Genomic DNA, 22,297 nt, shown 5'->3' with positions numbered 1-22,297 from the left:
CACAGGATTTCAGAAACCACCAGAGAAGACAAAATCACGCTTCCTCCCTGGCTACTTCATTTCTCTGCTTGTACAGTTTTTCTTTGATGTGCCAGTGAAGCATTATAAAATATTACTAATAAAAGAGGAGAAAGAAAATCAGCTCAGGTCTCGTGCTGACCTGGTTAAACAGGGAAAATCACCAATTCACCAAAGCACAGCTCTAATCAATATTTATAAAAAAGGGTTTTAAAATAGAGCCAAGTTACTGTCTGTTCTAAAAACGCTTATTCTCCAGTTAAAGATAAATAGCACTGGCATAATCAGAATGCTAACTCTGCCTTTTTAAGCTCCTCCTGTCCCTAACATCTGCTGTAAAAAGAGAGGTTTACTTCGGTTAAATACAGCTTTTCCAGTTTCGGCAAGATAAGACAATACTGTATTTTGGGGAGCTCTGTTACTCTGAACTTCATCTAATATTTGCAGCTAGATACACAACAGAAGAACTCCAGGACGCCAATGTGCTACTTCAGATCATCACATCAGTCATTAAATACGACATTTTCTTCTGCTGAACCATGCACTTAAATAATCATTTATTTAGCTCTGTTTCCTTCGACTCACAGTAGACTGCCACATTTCAAATACAACTTTGTTTTCTTTGGACTCAGAGGTTTCCACGATGTGGAACAAGAAAGGAGTTTATCAGACTGGGATTAGAGTCTTTAAAGCATTTCCACGCTATTCAGTCCTTGCGATGGGATGCTTAGTTTGGAGAGTCCTGCTGAACAAAAGTGAAGCCCTGTGAGAGACTGGCAACATAAGGCGTAGGAACCACTGATACTGTACGGAGCCCCTGTTACCACTGTGACTGACATCTATTTTCTGTAGTACTGTTTCATTTATTTATATATAGTTTTAAAATATGCACACATGCTGTATAGCCCATTTGACGTCTCCCAGAAGCTATTTTTGAGCAAATTAACCTAAAAAACATTCTCTACAAAGCATTCTCTGAGATGCTTCTTTGGTGGACATTTAAAGCATGACCAAATTTGCAGCTGTATCACAACTGGAGATGCAGCAAACAAAGGAAGATCTGAACAAGCTGAAAGTAAGATGGGGAAATTTTGAGTTTTGAACAAGAGTTTTGAAAGTATTATACAGTTGAGAAATGGCCTGATGCATAAAAATTTGTATTGCCCATATAGCTTTGAGAAGAAATTCTTTTTCACCTACTCTCTTACATCCCTAGCCTTAAAATAAGGATGCACAGTAAGAGAAAAAAATATATATGATGCAATGCAGTGGATCTCAATTATCTAGCCCTTCATTTAGCTTCAACTGCCCAACCACCTCGGACCTCCAGCGCACTCGTGCACCTCATGCTGCGGCTGGCAGGGCAGAGTAACCTGTGCGGAGCTGCACAGCAAGTCCTTGCGACCACCTTCCAAAAACGCTTCCAAATCAATTACGCTGATTTTTAAAGAAGCTCTGTGAGCAAGGGGGGGGTTAGTACCTCCGCACCTTTCAGGCTTTCGTCCAACTGGGCGTAATGGCTGCGTGACTAATGGCTAAGCCAGACGGCTCACTGCAGGCACTGCCTCCTCCTTCCCAGGTATCGCCCATTCCTCAGTGACAACACTCCTAGAACCACAATTTACTTAATAGGTGAGTGGTAACAATTATTTGTGAATCACAAACTCATCTCAAAGTTTAAAAGGTACCCTGCCCTTTTAAACTCCTCTAAAAACCCTCTCAAACAAATTCACTTCAGCCCAAACATTTGGGAGTTTGGGTTTGACCCAGAGGGATGGGCAGGTTGTTTATCTGGAGCATTTTAGTTAAATCTGTTCAGCAGTTTGAGCTCTACATCTGTAAAAACAAACCATTTTTTGCCGTATGTTATACTAAAAAATTTTATGAGCATATAAAATCTGCAATGACTAAATGTGACTTACTCTGCCTTAAAGATTGCATTGAGAATAAATATGTTTGACAGAAACTAGTGAAGTCTGAGCTCCCACCTTCCTCCTCTGAGCACGCAAGAATTTTCAAAGGCTGCGAAGTGTCAGCTGTAGAAAGTGGCCAGCCCCTGGAGCTCCTCGGAGGTGACCAGCTGCATGTTCCCCCAGCAGAGCTGCTTCTGACTCATTTCTGTAAAGCATTTCAGTTACAATACGCGGTGCTAACTTAGCCAGCTGAAACAGTCTCTGGCAGCTGTAACCTCTTCTACAAGCACTGTCAGACTCCCAAGATTATCAATGTCCACAGGTGCTTCCTTTGTTATTTTTTTATTTAATTGAAAGCAAACAAACTAGATGTAATTAATCATTGGAGTTAAGAGACTTTGTGAGTCCACTTCCCTTGAGGTTCTCCTGAGGAGCCAGAGTGACTTGGGAGCCTAAGTCCCGTTTTCAGTAATTCTTCATGAGGCTTAGGTTGATACGTGTGTAACTGCTTGAAGTACAGGTGCTTTGAACCCCCCATCTCCTGGCAGCAGAGGAATCGCCCAGCTCATTCCTGTGGCCTGAGGTGCAGAGAACATCAAACTCATGAACATGTGTTTTCTTACCCAAAAAATGTATCCTTCTTATAATAGAATCATAGAACGGTTTGGGTTGGAAGGGACCTTAAAGATCATCTGCTTCCAACCCCCTGCCGTGGGCAGGGACACCTTCCAGTAGACCAGGTTGCTCAAAGCCCCATCCAACTCGGCCTTGAACACTGCCAGGGAGGGGACATCCACAGCTTCTCTGGGCAACCTGGTCCAGTGCCTCACCACCCTCATAGTAAAGAACTTCTTCCTTGTATCTACTCTAAATCTACCCTCTTTCAATTTAAAGCTGTTACCCTTTGTCCTATCACTGTGTGCCCTTGTAAGAAGTCCCTCTCCAGCTTTCTTGCAGGCCCCCTTCAGGTACTGGAAGGCTGCTATAAGGTCTCCCCAGAGCCTTCTCTTCTCCAGGCTGAACCACCCCAACTCTCACAGCCTGTCCTCACAGGAGAGGTGCTCCAGCCCTCTCATCATCTTTGTGGCCCTCCTCTGGACTCTCTCCAACAGGCCCATGTCCTTCTTACATTGGGGGCCTCAGAGCTGGACGCAGTACTCCAGGTGAGGCCTCCCAAGAGCCAAGTAGGGAGGCAGAATCATCTTCCTCGACCTGCTGGTCATGCTTCTTTTTTTGCAGCCCAAGATATGGTTGGCTTTCTGGGCTGTAAGCACACATTGCCGGGTCATGTTGAGTTTCTCATCAACCAACATCCCCAAGTCCTTCTCCTCAGACCTGCTCTCTATCCATTCTCCATCCAGCCTGTATTTATGCTTGGGATTGCCCCGACCCACATGCAGGACCTTGCACTTGGCTTTGTTGAACTTCATGAGGTTCACACAGGCCCACCTCTCCAGCCTGTCAAAGTCCCTCTGGATGGCATCTCCACCCCCGAGGCGTGTCAACCGCACCACACCGCTTGATGTCATTGGCAAACTTGCTGAGGGTGCACTCAGTCCCACTGTCGATGTCGCCAACAAAGATTCTTCTCAAATCAACAAATTCGTCTGCTATTCACTTTTATATTTGGGGTAAGTGAGGTATAAGAGTTGGTATCAACAACACTAAGCTCTTCATAAGGTAAGCTACAAAAAAACAATGACTGATGTTTTTATTCTTCTTTTAAATCTCTACTGCTGTGAAACACACTCTTCTGTTTGAGGACCAACCTGACTGCAAGATTGGCTTTAAACCACACGAAAAAACAAAATTCTCAGTTCTTCACCCCCAGACCGCTAATAAAATTTGCTGTTTAACACCTCATCTGGACTGATCAGAGACTGGCAATAACCTAAAACTGCTACGTGCGGCAGGATGGATAGTCGGGATCCACTACCAAGGCTAACAACCCTGTTGTGTCCATGTAGACAATTCACTTACCCCAACATTTTCAGGAAGTGCATGATTCCCAGTTTGACAAATTCATGCACAGGTCTCACTGCAAAACAACCCAGACGACTGCAAGTCTGGGTGCTCAGCACCTTTAAAAGCCACACTTGCATGACTTATCACCCAAAGATACAACGTTTTAAATAAATATATGACATTTTAAGAATGCATGCTTTTGACCATCCTTGGAATCCAAATATGAGAAGAGAAAAAGCATTTTAACTTCTAAGAGAAACCATGGGCTTTTTTTTTTTTTTTTAAGGCCATTAGGCATACAAGGCAGGAACAACACAGATTTTTTTCCAAGCGGGGGTATAAGCTTTTATATGGAGCAGAAGGTATTTTGCTTTGGGTTTGGATCAAAGGTTTTTCCCTGTTTATCAACTCGACTTTGAGGCCGGATTTCAAATGAGGGACCTCAGATGGGAAGTATAAATGGGGCATAAAAGTTAGGAACAGGAGCTGGCTGTTGGGAGTCAGAAGGAGGAGGGCAGGGCTGGCAGTCAGGAAGTCTCCACTTCTAATCCGGGTACAGCCCCTGCCTTGCTGGGCAGCCGCTTCCTCCTGCAGCATCACTTCTTCACCATCTTTAACGCGGTTTTGCTTACTGTCCTCTGTTATTTTAGAACACGTTAGTGTCTGTACAGCACTGAATCATAAAAATGCTGTACTAAGCATTATTATTTTTATTGTCAGCACAGTTGCTATCCTGCACACGTTGAAGTGGACTTGATAAATTTTGAAGGTATCACCATCTGAGTAATTTTTTTTTCCCCAAAATAAATTCCCATCTCCCTGTGCAGGCATGAAGTTCAGTTATAAAGCAGAAAACATCTTCTCTTCTAAATTATACAGCACACTAATAAGATGCGCTGCAGTACATAAGTACGTAAGTGCACTAACACAGCCAAGGGAAAGTACACGGGAAACCATTCGTATCAAATGTAGTTAGCAAAGCAGTCAGAGTGATTAATTTTTGGATGCCATGTGTTTCAACTGGATGGTGCACCTGAAAATACTCCATAGGAAACGGTCCTTCACTTTTAACAGAGGGTCATCTGTTCAACCATTCCCAGGTCTAACTTCAACCCAATTCCCACAGAAAACAATTAAAGTATCCTTGGGAGGGGAAGGGAAAACAGAAATGACCTCTGAGACTCATCTACACCACAGACTTTTTGAATTCATGTTCACAAGGCTCTAAAATATGCATATATATTTTATATATACTGTACATATATATACATACACTTATACAAAATGAATGCTTCATCACCACCGTTTTGCAATCTGGAGTTTGTCAAAACCTATCTAGTGCATCGCTATTCAAACAAACAGTAATCAAGTTTCAAAGCCGCATGGATGGACAGTTGCCAACCCCCCCCCCCTTCCTTTTGAGCGTAAAACAATGCGTCTGCTTTATACCTGCTGTAAACAAACCGCGTTCAAAGCACCGAATCCGCAAAGCAACCTTCCCTACCTCCAGCGGCACTCTGCTGTCGGGAGCCTACGCACATGTTGGGGAGCACAGAGGGAAGGAGGTGTGGGCAGAAGGAGCAGCTGAAGTATATTCAGTACATTATAGAAAAGAGACAACTCAGTTTAAATTGCAGAGCTAGCAGTGGCGAGAAGACTATTGCTTTTACAAGTGAACAACAGATACGCCTTCTCTAAACTAGTTTTAATGCCATCCTTCAGTGGACAAAAGTGGCATTTCTGGGCTTCCAGCCATGCATGAACTACAGCAGATTGGGTCGGGTCCAACGCTGAGCCCATACAATGCACTAATGTGGAAAATATTACACTCCCTTTCCCAGAAAACAAATACTGGATTCGGTTTTCAGAACCTGTTACTTCTATTACCATGTGTAAACGCCAGCAGCCTCACCCGGTTATTCTACTCGCCAGCCTCACAGAGGTACTCAACTAGACCAGCTGTGGAGCTCCTCTAATCTTCTCCACCACTATTTCACCTTCAGTGTTAAAATTGGAGAATAGAGGCAGAGGGGGAAAATATAATAATAAAGCCACAGAAAATGCTGATGCTTAAAGGGCACGATCCACAAATTCCTCATGAGCAACACAGAAGCCACAGGCATCTTCGGTTCTTGCTTGTGACGTGCTCAAGCGTTTCTGCCACCATGTGTCTCTGCTGACTGGCGTCAGTCCCCTTCGCATCCCATCCTATCCCATCCCACCCTATCCCGTCGCCAGCCTGACCCCCCAGTTCCCCGGAGGGTGCCTCAATCCCTTGCTCTCAGCAAAAGGCCAGAGCCTGAACAGCTGTGTCACCATGAAAAGGGATACTCACCCATGGGATGTTCATTTTCAATTTATTCATGCAACCCATATTAAATAGCGACTGGATAAAAGGTGTCCCTTCCACTCACCAAAAGAGACTGTCTTCCACTATGTAAAATAATGTAGGGGAAAATAAAGAAAAAAGGAAGGGGGTATATTGTTCTCCGTGCCCACTGGGGTACGGGGAAGAAGCAATAGATATAAAAAGCAATGAGGAAGGTTTTAGCTGTAATTGGAAAAAATGCTAGCAGTAAAAATATTTAAACCCTGGAACCAACTGCCCTTCTGAATGATGACCTGTCAATAGGTACCAACTTTTAAGAACAGATTAGACAAACAGTTATCAAAGGGGATAAATACAACTGATCTTGCTGAAGAGCAAGTGAAGACCCGTGTGACCCATGGAGGACCTTCCACCTGTATTTTTGCTGTTCCAATGCTATAAATCAAAATATGCCAATATCTATCATATCTTCTAAACACATCTCTGAGGCAACAGTATTTAAGCTACCAGTATAATAAGTGAGCAATTATTTGGCATAGATGATGATACTGGTAATCTGGCAATACACCAGAAATAAAACATGCAGTCATGCATCGCCTAAAAGACAGAGTTTGGGAAAGTATTCAGCATATTTTTTAAACAGAACACAGTACGAGTTTAAGGTTGTTAAAATCTGTTCAAATATTTTCCATTAAAACAACAGCAATTCTCTCTATCAACAATACAAGGCTCTGAGGTAATGACAGCATATCCAGTTTTCCCATCAAGATAAATGCGAACATAAAATAAGAATTTACTCTATGTACATACACACACCGACATTTCAAGGAAATAAATAAATCTTCACCAATCACAGCGTAGCTTTCTGTAATGCCTTTTATAAATCCCACAACATTTTCTATGCATGCTGCATACTGCAAACGATGGTCAGACCTTGTTTTCATTGAAATCAATTAGGGAAGATGTATGGTAGCAGAGCCAATTTGCTTCAGCAGAGCTACACGAGTTGCAAGAGCAGCCCATTGCGTGTGCAGCTTGGCATTGCTCGCTCCATCTCCAGTTCTTGTCCTCTAGAGGTAGCTGCCCTACTGGGTAACGCACAAAGCTTGCTGATCGCCTCAAAAGGGCCTGGTTTTGTATGCAAGGAGGAACCAAGGTGCCCTCCACCCCGTAAAATATAATTTCCGTAACAGGTACCCACTCACGTTTGTGCAGAACCAGCAGAATGGGGTCTCCATACCCCTATGAATGGGCTCCTGTAATGGTCTGAAGATAACTATGCACGTTTTTGGCTCAAGTATAGTGTAAACAGAAAACAACTCATTAGACTTAGTAATATATACTGACAAAACTTGTTTAGGACCAGAGGAAATTAGCCATCTATTCATAATGGTTGTTCTCCAGGCTTTTTGTTGTCTATCTTCCGCTTGGCTTGTGGGTTTTGGTTTGGGGGTTTTTGTTTGGTTGGTTTTGTTTGGGTTTTTTGAGGATTTTTTATTCTGTTTGTTTGGGTTTTTTTAAACTAGAAAGATAAGCTTCTTCAAAGTCTAGTGCTTTCTTTAGGTTGTACTGTTTACAGAAATCGGTAACAAGTTGTCCGTCACTGCTTACATAAAGAAAATAATGTGCATGTTGTTTGTGGCCTCACCACAGGCGTCACTCAGCAAATTTTAATTATCCTGTTGGTGATTTAGTGTTGCATAGAAACATATCCTAGCATGTATATGCATCTGCCCTTGCTTATGAAAGTTTGTTACTTTTGGCTAGATCACAGAAATGAAGATACTTACCACCAAGCAAAGCAAATTTTGAACTTCAGTCTGTTGTTTGCTGCGCCCCCCCAAACAAAAATTGGATATAATCAGCTTACATAACAAATGTTGATAACTTCACAAAAACAGTACTGAAAAAATGACGATTGGGTTCACATATTTAGTTAGCCAGATTTGCTTTCTCCCGGCTACTTCCTTCCCTCCAGGAGCTTGCACTGCTCTCAGGAGCCTGCCTTCCCAATGCGGCAGGGCAGGCAAAGGCTACCTGGCTGTCTTCCAGGCACACAAATACACTCAGTGCTCGACAGGAGAACAGGAGCTTTTAACCATGTAATTCCTTAATTCAGCCCAACACAATTTACCCCAAATGTTGTTTATAGAATACATCATAGAAGCATGAGGAGTAATTTCAGAGTATTTGGAAGGGTATCTTTTGGAGAGGAAGAAAAATGTATTCCTCACTGGAACTGAAGGGAAGGTTTTAGAAGTCCATCTGTCAAAAATGTAAAGTATTTGAAAGAAAGCGAGGTTTGAAGAGTCGCTGGTGTTTTTAAGGGATGGCTGGAGCAGAGGCATATCCACAGAAGGAACGGCACGGGGAGAACAAGTGGGAGGAAGAGCATACGCAGCGATAGATGGGTAGGCGGGAGGCTGTATAGCACAGTGAGTCAACAGGAGATTTTACAAAGCAGGAGGGCAATCTAGGCCAGATGCTTTGTAAGTTCCCATGGCATCAAGGGATACATTTACCTCAGACAAGCTTTAATTTAAAAAAAGTAGGTAAGAAAAGCAGAAACAGGACATCAAGGTGCTGGAGTGTGTCCAGAGAAGGGCAACGAAGCTGGTGAAGGGTCTGGAGCACAAGTCTTATGAGCAGCAGCTGAGGGAGCTGGGGTTGTTTGGTCTGGAGAAGAGGAGGCTGAGGGGAGACCTTATTGCTCTCTACAACTACCTGAAAGGAGGCTGTAGTGAGGTATGGGTCAGTCTTTTCTCCCAAGTAACGAGTGATAGGACGAGAGGAAACGGCTTCAAGCTACGCCAGGGGAGGTTTACGTTGGATATTAGGAAAAACTTCTTCACTGAAAGGGTGGTCAAGCATTGGAACAGGCTGCCCAGGGAAGTGGTTGAGTCTCCATCCCTGGAGGTATTTAAAGAACGGAGAGATGTGGTGCTCGAGGACATGGAGGACATGGTTTAGTGGTGGACTTGGCAGTGCTAGGTTAACAGTTGGACTCGATGATCTTAAGGGTCTTTTCCAACCTTAACAATTATATGATTCTATGAAACACATAGAATGGCTTAATATTTGTCCCTCAATGTAGGGATGGACAGGACAGTTTGTTTTCAGTTTTGAAGTCTGACTAAAGATTTTATCTTCCATATTTCCTATTTCTGATATATTTGATAGCAGGTAAATAAGCCATACTTCTAGGACAGCAGAGAGGCAAATAACGATAGAGCCATCAGTACTTTAAAAGGCACAGACAGCACTGAAGGACTGTGATGAATTGGAGCTCCTTTACGAGGGCTGTATTTTACCAGACACATACAATAAAAACTACCTGGGTCTCCTCAGCTGTTCCCGAGCAGTCCCCTCCACCCGGGGGGGATTTCATGGGCGAAATGAGGACAGCATCTACCGATGCGGAGGCTCAGCTGCAGCCACGATGCTGAGGGGCGGCAGCTGCTGAGACCTCAGTCCTTGTCTCGCAGAAGGAAACCTCAGCCGTGCTGGGCAGTGCTGGTACGTGGGACATCCACTAACCCCTCGTGGTTTCCTTCACAGCAACCACATTTTTCCCTGGCTCGTAAATCCAGCTCTCCACCACAGATATGCTGCCTCTCCAATTCCTCTGCCATAATAATGACAGGCAACTCAATTAATACTGTGAACAGTTTGGACTGTCTGCACAACAGGTTGCCAAAAAAAAAAAAAATCCCAAGAAAAAAGAAAAAAGAAAAAAAATGCCCAAAGATAACTAAGAACATTTGCTGCATAATGTAATTCAAAGCTTCTATCTGTAGGACCAATACAAGCCATATTTGTTAATGTTACACATTATGTCTTAAATTAAGATGTGAAAGCTTGGTTTTGTACTGCTTTAATGTTAATGATTTATTCTAAGTGTAGTACATATCTAGTTTATTTTGGCAAGACCTGTATTATACATTCAATGTAGATTTTCTGTCCAAGCTTCTTACTCAGATCAAAATGTAATAAAATGACAAAATTGCTGCATTCCCCTGCATATATTTGCTTCAGAGATTAGCAAGAGACAGTAATGTATCTTCCTTTGTAATACTTTGAACTTCTGTCAACATCATCACAAAATACATACCACAAAATATAAACAAGTGTAACCACAAGCCTTTTTATGTGACATGTTTTAAAGGGCTTTCAACATCGATTAGATTTCTACTACTGCTGTTTTTATTATTCCTGTGATCTAAAAGTACTCTTGCTAGGTACCAGAAGTAGAAACACTAGTTTAGAAAGGTTCAATATCAGCAAGATATTTCTCAGGATATCAGAGATGAGTGCACAAGTATGTCACACAAACACATGCTTACACTCTGATTATATATGTACATATGTGTACGCATATACATAAAAAATAGTATTTAATGGCTACTCTGCACTCACTATGAGAATTACACATCTGTAATCTTGGAGCCAAGGGCTTGGTGAACCCTATAAAAGCAACCACCACGATGTAAAATAAACTAAGCAACATTGAGAAACAAGAGATAGCATGAGCATGCCCCATACTAATAGCCCCGCTACTGCCAATTTAGAGAGAGAAGAGGGAAGAGGGAAGGCCAAATCATTTCATCCAGGAGGACATTAACAAAACAAAGATCCATGACTTCAGGTTGCAGCTCTCAGGAGTTAAGCTAGGAAAAAGCAGCCAAAATATTCTTTCTAAATCATTGGCACAGACTTATCAGGAAGCGGTATCAAACCTTTCTTCACAGACACTTTTCATTAGAAAGAAATATCAAAATAGGCCCAGCGCATCCTCTTTGGCATCTTTTCCCTCATTGCCCAGCCAGGTGAGGAACCGCCTCGCACCAAGCCATCAGGCGCACAGTGCTTCCCACTCCACACAGTACGTGGCACTGTGTGTGTGTATACGGGAAAGTTCTAAAACCTTTTTTTAAATCTTACTTCACTGCCTGTCTCAGCTTCACGGGAGAAACGAATCAGACACTCAAGGTGAAAACAAAAGCAATAATCCAAATTAGGATAAAGGGGGAAAGCAGACAGACACAGCAGGGAGCTTAAGTTTGCAAACACACTAGGGGATGAAGAATGTCCTTCATACACAAAATTAAGTAAAAGACTACAAAGTACTTCAACGGGGGTTTTCCTGGGGAAAGCATGACCTAAACATAGGCTTTACTTCATTATAAAGCTGATCGTGACGGTACATCTGCTGCTGGCAGAAATACCCTCTGTCCCTCCTCAAAGAAATGGCCAGGACATTAAGTTTTGGGTAACAAACCAAATCAAATGAGGAGCAACAGTATTACAGTATAACTTATTAAAAGCATCAATTGGCTATTGACTCCATTTACCACCTGGAATATTGCTATTACTAAAAACATCCATGCGTCAATACGGTAGCAGCCTCAGGGCAGTATGCCAATGTTGACGCTGCAGAGGACAACTATTTCCATAGGACAACACAGCTCAAGTGTCCGGCCACATGTGGGCTTCTGGTATGCTCCTGGAGAGAAGCAAAGACAACTCTCTGATACCTAGAATTTAGTATAATGTGTAATTAAAGAAAAGAATCAGTCTGCTACTATATTCTGGCAATGTTATTCTATACTTTTTCCCTCAGTTCCCCAAGGAGGCTATTTTGAAGATGTGGGTATCAAACAAACCATTTCACATACACACCCACTAACAGTGAATGTTTTATCCCAAAATGAGAATGAAGTTATGTTTCTAAATGTTGGTTCTATACAAAGTGTAAACATACATTTTCTCGGGAATGTTCAATATTTTAGCAAAAATGTGTCATCTCATTTCATCTTTTACACTATGGATGGAAGAGCAAGGTACTTTGGGATGTACTTTCTCTGCTGGGACCACTAATAGTAGAAGTTCATGTTTCACACACAGCTTCCTCCTGGTCCACTGAAGATGCTACTATTACTGTTCTGTTCACTGGGTACCAAGCACAGATGGTGCAAGGTTACTTGGCAGACGTGGTATCAGATCACCTGTGGGAATTCCTGTGGCAGAATTTAAAATACAGACCCATGCAAAATCGCAAAACTCCTTACGTAGTGAGCTTGACTAGTGTACTTGAAGAACAAAAACTATTTTTTTATTTTTGGTTCAAAAAAACTGTGAACTAGTCATTCAGTAGGTATTAAAAATACATTGAACACAACAGGTTAACTCTTGCAAACTCCCAAAAAGCAGCCATTCAGCTGGGTAGGGAACTACTCTTTCCCTAGGGAACAAAAGCCACGCTTGCAAGTCACGCGCAGTACACATCCGATGCAATACAATGCCATCGGGTGCTGCTTCAGTAACAAAGTCAAAGGATATTTGATTTGGAAAGACCAGCAACTTATCAGAAATTGTAGCTGCTTCATGCAGACCTTGTGTATCTAGCAACACTTCCCTTCCACCACTTTCCCAAAATGATCAGGGAGTAAAAAGGGAAGAGTTGCAGCTTATACTAAACCATGCAAATGACTAAAACCACAAGAAGATGTGGTTCTGCTCCAAATAAAAATTACCTGTTAAAAAAATCTAATTTACATACAAATCCTAATCTAGATATTGATAATTCAAAGTGATTAAGTCCTCCATCCTTTGACAATACTGTTGTCACAAAAACTGGAGTAGTAATAGGCAAAACAGATTTCGGATGCGTATAAACCAATATAATAGATTAGAAAATCTTCCTTATAGAAATTAATAAAAGGCACCTTAAAAATAGCCTTTCATCAATACAAACCAACCATACACTTTACATACCTCATAAAATCAATAGGGTTAGATGAGTTTCATTGTAGTGTAGTTGTCTTAGGGATACAAACAAAACACTGAAAAGCTCTTATACACATAATGCACGCATATTACTATAAATGGAAAAAAGTCACTCTTTCTACCTCCGTTTTTTAAAATGCGTAAAATGAATGTTTTCATGGAAATGATGCTAAAGGAATTAAGACAGAAATTTCTAAAAATATTTTACAAATAACAATCAGTTATACAGCTTCTCTCAGAAAGGCAAGCTCCGTGTCTTTCCTGACCTCAAGGATACAGCATTGAATACCACTGCCTAAACTAGAATATTTTAATTTTATAGCATTTAAATAAAATTATAGCTATGAACATAGCTATGATGTATGTAATCTATGTAACAATATACATGGTAACCCATTCTTGCACGTTTCACAGATACACAAGTTATAAACCATGTACCCATTGACTTTTTTCTTTTTCTCAGCACAGATGGCATTTCAAGAGGAATTTTTTTTGTGCCACAGCTAACACAAACCACAAAGAAATTACTCTTATTGAATATTGCCTGCTGTTGAAGAGTGTTTTGAAATTATACTCCATTTTTTAAGGGAACTGAAGAGCTGAGAACAAGCCGTGCATTCACAGCAATGGCTAACAGATAAAGCAGCAATGCTGACTGAATGCAGCTCTTCAAGAACCAGCGCCTAATGGTCGCTGCAGCTTAAGGACACATTTTTCCTCTGCGCCACATTAGAGGAATTCATTGAAATTTGCTTGGTAATGAGATCATTGCCCATTGGCAACTTCCATCACACAGATAAAACTATTTAGCCTTTTGTCTTGGCTACCAGTGGAAGAAGATTTTAAGGATAAGTAGTTATACTACTATAGATGAGGACAAATCTTTCTCAGCAGTGCTTTGAATACGGGATTTTCTAGAGAAATGGGAAACTTATGTATATTTGTATATATGCACATGTATGTGTATACATATGTATACATGCACAAGCAAAATCTTATTTGAAAATAATAATTACCTAAAATAATACAGACTCCAATGTCAGGCAATAGGACAACTTACCATTACCACATTTAACTGCATAATCAAATCCTCATGCTCTTATTTTTCACTGGAATTTCATTCCCTGAGAATGCTGAGTCCACAGTTAAAAAACTGGACAATAACACTGCCTAAAAATCCAGATGGCTAAAGTCACCTGCTGGTGTTAGAAGTTCCCTCTCCTAATATTAATACTGCTGCACACATCAGAACACAGACTGAAAGCTGAAAATTACGGAAACCCAGGAATAAAGAACTAAGAGGTCCGTGTGATGACCAGTTGCTACAAAAAGCCCCACCAAACAGGAAGCCACTTATTCATGAGAAGTAAGCTTCATCCATATTCTTGCTAGGTCCATCACTCTTAAATCATATCCTGCTCTCACAGGATCAAGTATAGTAAATCAGGCTCAAAGACCACAACCACACGTAGTTGCCGTTATACCAAATTGTGTGAAAATCACTATCTAATGCAAAACGTTATGAGTAAAGAATGAGAAAAAGCACTTTGTGTTATTCATGAGATTAATATTCCCCCTGCTTTGAACATTACTGGGAAAAAAAAACCTCAGGAGTAATGTTAACTCATCCAAAATACACACTTCCACAAGAATATTATGTTGGCAAAATCCTGCTGGAGAGGCCAGTCAGCATATCTAAGACTGGTGATGAAAGAGTAAATTGTGCTAGTCACATAAGTGGTTCCTCTACAAGCTGCAACTGATTGAACACGATGGTTGTAGATATGTCAGTAATACAGTTAAGTACGAGGTATCTCGAAGCTCTCAGATACGCACACAGTACAACACAAAGGAGAGAAATGGGGGAACTGACACTGGAAAAAAAAGATACATTATGCACACTTTCAGAGTAAATTTTTCTATAGCAGGGGATGTTGCACTTTTTTCAGCAAACGATCCTATCCAACATATTGCTGTGGCTCTCTGGCAGCGGGGACTTCTGAATGCTAATGCCCAAGTCTGTACCACCCGGCTATGAAACCCAATCTTATTTATAACAAGCTCAACCATCCCTACATTCAGCCGCCCTTTGAATGGGACAGTCGTACTAAGTGTGTCCTCTGCTGCCCAGCACTCTTGAGGCCTGAACCATCTCACCACTTGAAAGGCGAGTTTCCAACAGTTTGCAAGCTGTCATGAATGCTGTCATCTCCCTCATCATTGCGAGAAGCTGGTTCAGCTATCACGGAGACAAACAGTACCGCACACCCAGGCAAGTAATCTGGAAAATGATGTTCCAGTTAAATGAGCAAGGTGACTTTTGGAGTTCTGGGTTTGGCTCTGCGGTAGCTGCTTGCAGAGTTTTTATTTGCAATTTAATCTACGTTTTTCAAAGAAGCTTCTGCTACACCACTTTTGCATGCTGCAGGCAGACCAAAGGCACCTAGAGCTTAAAGCACATATACAGTCCTTCTAGAAAGCAAGGAAAATTTAGTACTAGAAAACAGCAGCAAGAAATATATAATTTTTTACTTCAAAATGTGCTAACAGACCGATTCTGTGATTTTTCTTTGGATAAGCCTCTTTTTTCCCCATTAACAGTCAGATCCTAGAAGGCACCACACCTTTTGCAACAGACCATGACTAGCAGTTTACCATCAATATTAAACATAATCAAGCTCTAATGACTGCTTGGGTGAAATCCAATCAAGCTGCACACATATTTAACTAAAGAAGTCTAGCAAAACAAAGCAACTATTTATATTCAATAATTAGCTGGTATGGATATTTGGAGAAGCTGCTTTTAAATGCATGGTATTGCCAACTAGCAACATTTTTACAGAAGCCCTGAAATATGGGAATGACTCTGGGAGTAATTCTCATTACATGAAAAACAACCATTTTCAAAGTTTCCAACTATCATGGATGCACAAGAAAATAAAACTTAAGAAACCAGAGCACTCAACCTATAGGGTGGTGAAAAAACCTGGAGAAAAACTCATACCCCAATGAAGTGCTTTTGGGCTAGAAGAGCTACAGTCAGTAAATCTGAAGCACAGCCTGGTTTCTTGGCCTTTTGTTTTCACCCATTTGACTGAAAAGCCTCAGCAGCCAAGAAACAGTTGAAGCCTTCTGAAATTGCCCCATCAATCTACTCTGCTGAAACTGTAAGGGATACAGGAAAGGAGCTCCCCCAAGGAGAACTATGAAGCCTTCTAAAACAGATGGAGAAGCATCACAGAAGACAATCTCTGAATAAACATCATCTCTGGATAAACACAAATCACAACTTGGTCGTCAGGTTCTTCCCTCTGCGAGTAGATTGGGAAGTCCTCCTAGTGAGGATATCATAGTTAAGCAGATACTGCTTTTGATCTTGGAGTCAGGCTCCTGGAGAGTTTTGGCTATAAAAACATGCAAATGTTTCCATTGAAATGCACAGTGCATAATCAATCATGCCCAGCAGGCCTTACGGATCAACACCACACTCTCTAATCAGAAAGCTGCCCAGAGCTATGTTCCTGGAGAGACCAGGCAAGAAAAGCATTTAGGGATGAAAATGCAGCACTGCCTATACTGTTTCTTTAGAATGATGGTCAGAAAACACAGCTGCAATTCATTTTGCTTCGGTTTTCTGTAGCTATTGTAGAAGGATCTAAAGAGGCAACAGGGGAGAGAATTCCTAGAGACATTTCATTTATTTTATTTCAATTATTTCACACATTCTTCCATTAAATTATGAACTAATTAGTAGATAAAGTATAGGTACATGAATAAAAAGTAATTTCACAGTAATTGAGTAACTTTTTTTATATAAAAGAAACAGAAGATAGTAAAATCCAATATATTATTGTCATGGTAAATGCTTAATAGCAGTGAACCAGAAGGGCACAGGAACTACAAGGTTTTATTGCACAATAGCTATTTTCACACTATAGGAAGTGCTTAAGCAGCTGAGGTTTAGCTTTGGCTTGTCCTATAAGAGCACAAACCTAATGTAGAAAAAGTTAGGAAGTTCGAAAGTTTGTTTCCTTCTTTTTTTCAGAGAAGACCGGGTACAGGAGGACTGGGGAAAAGGAGAATGATGTGGCAAGGGAATAATACAAATTTCACAATATTTTGAGGTCATATAGCAAAAAGTTAACAAAAGCAAAACTATTCAAACACTCCAACCCATCAGAGGGGTACGAGCGATGCCTGCCTAGTTCCTTCTTTAATTCTCTTAACCTTTGGGATATTTGCAGTTACTCCTTTCTGGGACACCAGAAAGGACACCATTTCTGACACTAATGCATATAAGTTTTGAAGGGTTTCCAGCTACAGCTGGTCAAAACACTTCTGCCTAAAAGGACCTTTAACCCCATCACCGTTTCCAGATATTTGTTCTCACATTTTACTCAAAAAAAAAAAGGAAACTTCATCCCTTGCTCTCCATCGCCCACCCTTCCATCCTCACCCTCCAAGAGGCAGAAGCCATTCCCCGCATGCCTGACCTGCACTGCGTCCCTGCATCATGACTCACACCCTCACACCCACCGTATCAGCAGCTCAGGCTTCTTCTCATCTTTCTTATCGTCTTGCTTCGGGAATAAGTGTGCATTACGGTGATGAAAATAAGAAGGAGCAAAAAGCCTCTGTTAACTTCCACGCCACTGCCTACTGGGGACATCTTTGATTACATCTGACCTCTACAGACGTAGCTGCCTGAAACGTTGGTAGACCTGTGCTTGCTTCTGCCCACAAGACAAGGCGATTAGTCCCTCAGTGACACCACTCTGTTTTTAGAAAATGACCTTTCATTACTCAGATCCTAAGGATCTGGGCTGTGTTTGATCACTCATGTTTGAAGTGGAGGTCAATGTAAAGCATATTCTCCTCTGTTGTACAGGTAACATCTCAATTCTCAGAGATAATTGCAGTTTATAGTTGAGTGGTCGGACCCCTTTCTCCAAGACAGCGGTCTTTTATGCACCAGAACTACCAATAAATTTGAAGGGAAAGTAAGGAGTTCAAACTTCCTTATTATTTTAAATAATTGATCTACTCAAGCCGAACATTTATGCTCATCTGAGCTTCAGAAGTAGGAAAGCTATTTAACTGACGTAAGTCTTGTTCAAAATGACCAAATGAAGAAATCTGAAAAGGGAAAGACTTAATGCTGTTAACCTCTCATTTCATTTTTGCATTCCAAACCATAAAAATCAGTAAGAAAAAGTCATGGTCTCCTCCTATTTTAATCCAAAAGACACTTCCAGTACAGCACACAGAGAGAAGCGTCTGCAGTATTTATGCAAGATGAAATAGAAAATATAAACAATCAACTTCAAAATTTAATTTAATTTCAGTATTAAAATTCTCCTGCATGTAATAAAATATTTATTTCAGGTCTGCTACATTTAGCCTGACACCATTACTTGAAAGAGCTGCCCTATGAAGCACCTTGAATAGGCCAGGACTTCGATGGTTGAGACACCTGTCTTGTGCACTGGAGACCCCAGTTCAGGTGTTTGCTCCAAATACAACAACAAAAGAACCTGAACCCACACCTTTCATGCTCCAGGCAAGTGTGTAAATGTTGGGTTATTAATTACATTGTATTATTATTAGATTGATGTATTCATTAATTAGATGTATTAATTAATTCTTTCCAGATGTCCATGATTTCCATTAGTCTCACGTTTTCCAGCACATGCACGTGAGACGGCCACCAGCCTGTCCCTGCTCCACCATTCCATCTACTGTAATTTCAGCACATCTGAGTACCAATCACCTGAAACACCAGAGACTCAGTTAAGATATTTTCACATCTCTAAAATTTCAGAGTCTGTAAGCAATAACGAAAGCCCTGCAGCTGAATGCCTGAGAAGCAACATTTATTATGCTGGTGTTTTCTGAACTTAGTTATTTTGGATGCAGTGCCTCACAAACATTTTCATTCTTATTCACTGAGAAACTTAAAAACAGATAAGATGGGATGAGCTTTGTTTTATTTTGTGGTCAAAGTCAAGTGCACTTGTCCATGTTACCAGCTCTTTTGCAGACCCTTTTTCAGAGCTCTTGCAGAGATACTCATATGCCCTTGTTAATAAGGATTCTGCAACATGATAAACTTCTGTCTCAAAATCACTTACATATTGTCTTGGGTTTAGTGGGATACTGCAAAATCTAATGTTACCCTTTACCTTGGCATCTGAAGTAAAGTGGGTAAGCTTCTCAGCTCCACTAAGGTTTTAAAACAAAATAAATAGCAAGCTTCATTTCCATAGCATTTTTCTACTTCAAAACGATAGCCGAAAGTTTCCTTTAAAGCATGTGTATGTAGCAATAAGAAACTGAAGATCATATTAAACTCCTTATTTCTCCCACGCTTTTGTAAACATCATCTGATTAATTCAAGATGACTGTTCACAACTGGACACGACAAATAATCTGTGAAGGCAATTAGCAAGCTGCAAAGGCGGATGGATGTTCTCATCAGAGAAGACAGTCATCCCAACAAGTCCTGCCAGGAGAACAGAGGAGGAATTCATCTCAGGGGAACACGCAACCCCATCAGCACACTCCTAGACAGAAGACTGGAAGGGGCTTATAAAGAGGCAGGAGAACATCAAATGCCTGGACTCTCACTTCTCAGAGAATATGACTTAAGAGATCAAACTGTGCTGAAGGGGAAGAGAGACTGGGCATTCCCCTCATTACAACAACAAATACTTAGTAAGATCACCAAGCAAAGGTTTTAGCGCTCTTCCTGTCCTGTGTGGACGAATGGACCAACAAATCAGCTCAGATTAAAAGAAAAAGTTAAATGTCCTCAGAACAGTAGCACTAGTGACCAAGATGTTTATCATACTACCAAATTTAGACTCCAGGTTTATTTCCTACTTCATTCGCTAATTCTGCTAATGTCTGAAAACATGCAACAACATAATATGATCATTTTTCTGTTCACAACAAAATACAGGAACAATGAACAATTTTAGAAGACATCTTTGCAAATGAACATATTTCCTATCATCTTAAGTATCTTGAGCTCATAACTGGTGTCACAATTAGTCTTAAGAAGGCATTAAAGATGTTTATTCATTCTCTTTTCCACCTTGTTGGGGAAAAAATATCCATTCCTCCAAGGAAGGATGATCTTGCAGCTACAGAAAAGGGGAGCTCAGCTCCTTCTTCAGGTGGATTATCTGCATGAAGCCACACAAAAAGGCACTTAAATCCTGTACCTTAGCTGCCTGAACTGTAAAATGGAACTGCTAACATATGGTTTGAGCAAGAGGTTGGACTAGGTGACTTCCTGAGATCCCTGCTGACCTGAATTTTCTGATGATCCTATTTGCTTTGAGATATATAAGCATGAATGAGAAGAGCACTCAGCCATTACGGGATTGATTACTGGTGAAAATCTCAAATAAGTATCCTAACATTTTCAAGCTTTTAATGCATAGCTTTTTACTAGATATTGGGCGGGGGGGGGAATCCTGTCAAAATGCTCGTGAACTTTGCAGTTTTCACAAGTGTCATCTATAAGAGCCAGAGGAAAACAACGGTCATCCTGTTCTGGATGATGTGGGAGAACCTGCTGGTTTATATTGGTTTTCAGAAAGCAAACAAACCAAAAAGCAACAAAACATCCAGTTTGACTACATGGTTTTTAAGCGGCACTATAAACTCAGAAAGCATTTCGCTGACTATTACATGCAAGTGTATTTATCAGGCAAGTTAAGAAAAAAAAATATTTGCAGATAGACTGATGCCAACACAAAATCACAAATAACAAAAAGAAAAAAGAAAAAGCATTTGTCATCTTGCAACGCAGAATACCCAATTTGTTGTCACGTTTTCACCATTTATACAAGTGAATCTGCTTAGCATTGCTGGATATGTTTCTTTTATACTAAAGTTCAGCATTTCCTAGAGGAGTCATTCCCTTTCTCTCTCAAAACAGTGAAGTCCTTCCCCAAAGTTCAAGGTTCTAGTCTGTATGTTCCAGGCCCTTCTCTTTAAATCACTAGCCAGTATGAAATTCTCAGTTTCTCCTTCTCTTATTATTATTCCACTTAAATATCAGGAAGGGAAAAAATAGACAAATAAACCTTGAACTTCTTGTTGTGATATACGTCAAGTCTCAGATTAAAGTACAATTACTTTTCTCAAGATAATTCCATATAAATAGTTTATAACTAAAGTGTAACTGCCCAGATGCAAATGCTGAAGACACAAACATTTATGTGCATTCACAATAGATCCTCAAGGAATAACAAATTAAAAAGCAATACCAAAATCCCCATTTTGTACAAATTTTATTTCCCTGCATTGGCCTTTCATCACTACTTTTTTCTATTAACCCATTTCATGGACCACATTATGACCCAGCTGTATACCTATGCAGGGATATAACAGAATGTAAGATACTACATCCTCACTATGCAGCATAAGTCACTGCACACTCCCATGAGCATAAAGTGGCTGCAGGTATGACAGAAAAAATAAAAAATAACAATTAAAAAAATTGCTAGTAGGTAAGATGATTCTGTGTTTAATTTAGAAGATTAGTTCTTGGTGCGAAGCTGGGTCAACAATCTTTTCCTGTTAAGACATGTCCTCTTCTGGGAGTACCTCAGTTGCAGCACATGATAAAACCAAAAACATGGCAAAAGCAATACGAAGTCCTACACTGCAGATGGTCTCAGTTTCTGCTACTACTGTTTTCAGTCTTCTAGCAGATCCCTCAAGTAATGGAGTTGTGATTGACTTTGGACTGCTTGGACACGAATACTAGTCTTATCAGTTCATTGTACTGCATACCAAACTTGATTCTAATACTCCACTTAAAAAAAAAAAAGAGGCGGGGGAAAAAAAGCTTAAAACAAAACACAACAAAACCCCTCAACTTTCCTTACCTTGCTGGAGGCACATCAATATTTGAAGAAACAACCTTGCGCTTCTGTTCCAGAAGACAAACAGAACGAGTGTTTTCCTTTTCATACTCATGCGCTCTGTTTGGTTTTTTGGTCTCTGCTGTTTTTAAATCTTCCTCCTTTGTGGTGAACAGGAGAAACTGTTGGTCTGGCAGTTTTCGACTGATGTCACTTTTTAGATCCTCCTGTTGAAATGCAGGGAAGGTCATTTCACGCTTGATGCTGGCTGCCTGTAAAATTAAAAGCAGTTATTAAATTTCCGTCTAATGCTCCTAAAATGTAGAAGGGAAAAACCCAATACCCACAGGCATTTACTTCTAATTAGCTCTTCGAATCAGAGAATACCATTTCTTTGCCCTTCATAA

At 40.7% G+C, this 22,297-nt stretch overlaps 1 protein-coding gene across 3 annotated transcripts in view; it reads right to left on the bottom strand.

Moving 5' to 3' along the window:
• The window catches only part of ZNF704 (zinc finger protein 704), a 114,243-nt gene that overhangs the window by 72,618 nt on the left and 19,328 nt on the right, over window positions 1-22,297 (bottom strand). For all 3 annotated transcript variants that reach the window (XM_087750970.1, XM_087750964.1, XM_087750978.1), the window contains exon 2: window positions 21,915-22,162. In XM_087750970.1, coding sequence (XP_087607096.1) covers window positions 21,915-22,162 — 248 coding nt within the window. The remainder of the gene's footprint in view (window positions 1-21,914; window positions 22,163-22,297) is intronic.

The sequence above is a fragment of the Nipponia nippon genome, unplaced genomic scaffold (genome assembly GCF_047370975.1).
Source record: "Nipponia nippon isolate SJK-2023a ecotype South Korea unplaced genomic scaffold, ASM4737097v1 scaffold_1, whole genome shotgun sequence".
NCBI lineage: Eukaryota > Metazoa > Chordata > Aves > Pelecaniformes > Threskiornithidae > Nipponia > Nipponia nippon.
The sequence above is the reverse complement of the archived record's forward strand: the minus strand, read 5'-3'. Positions and strand labels throughout refer to the sequence as shown.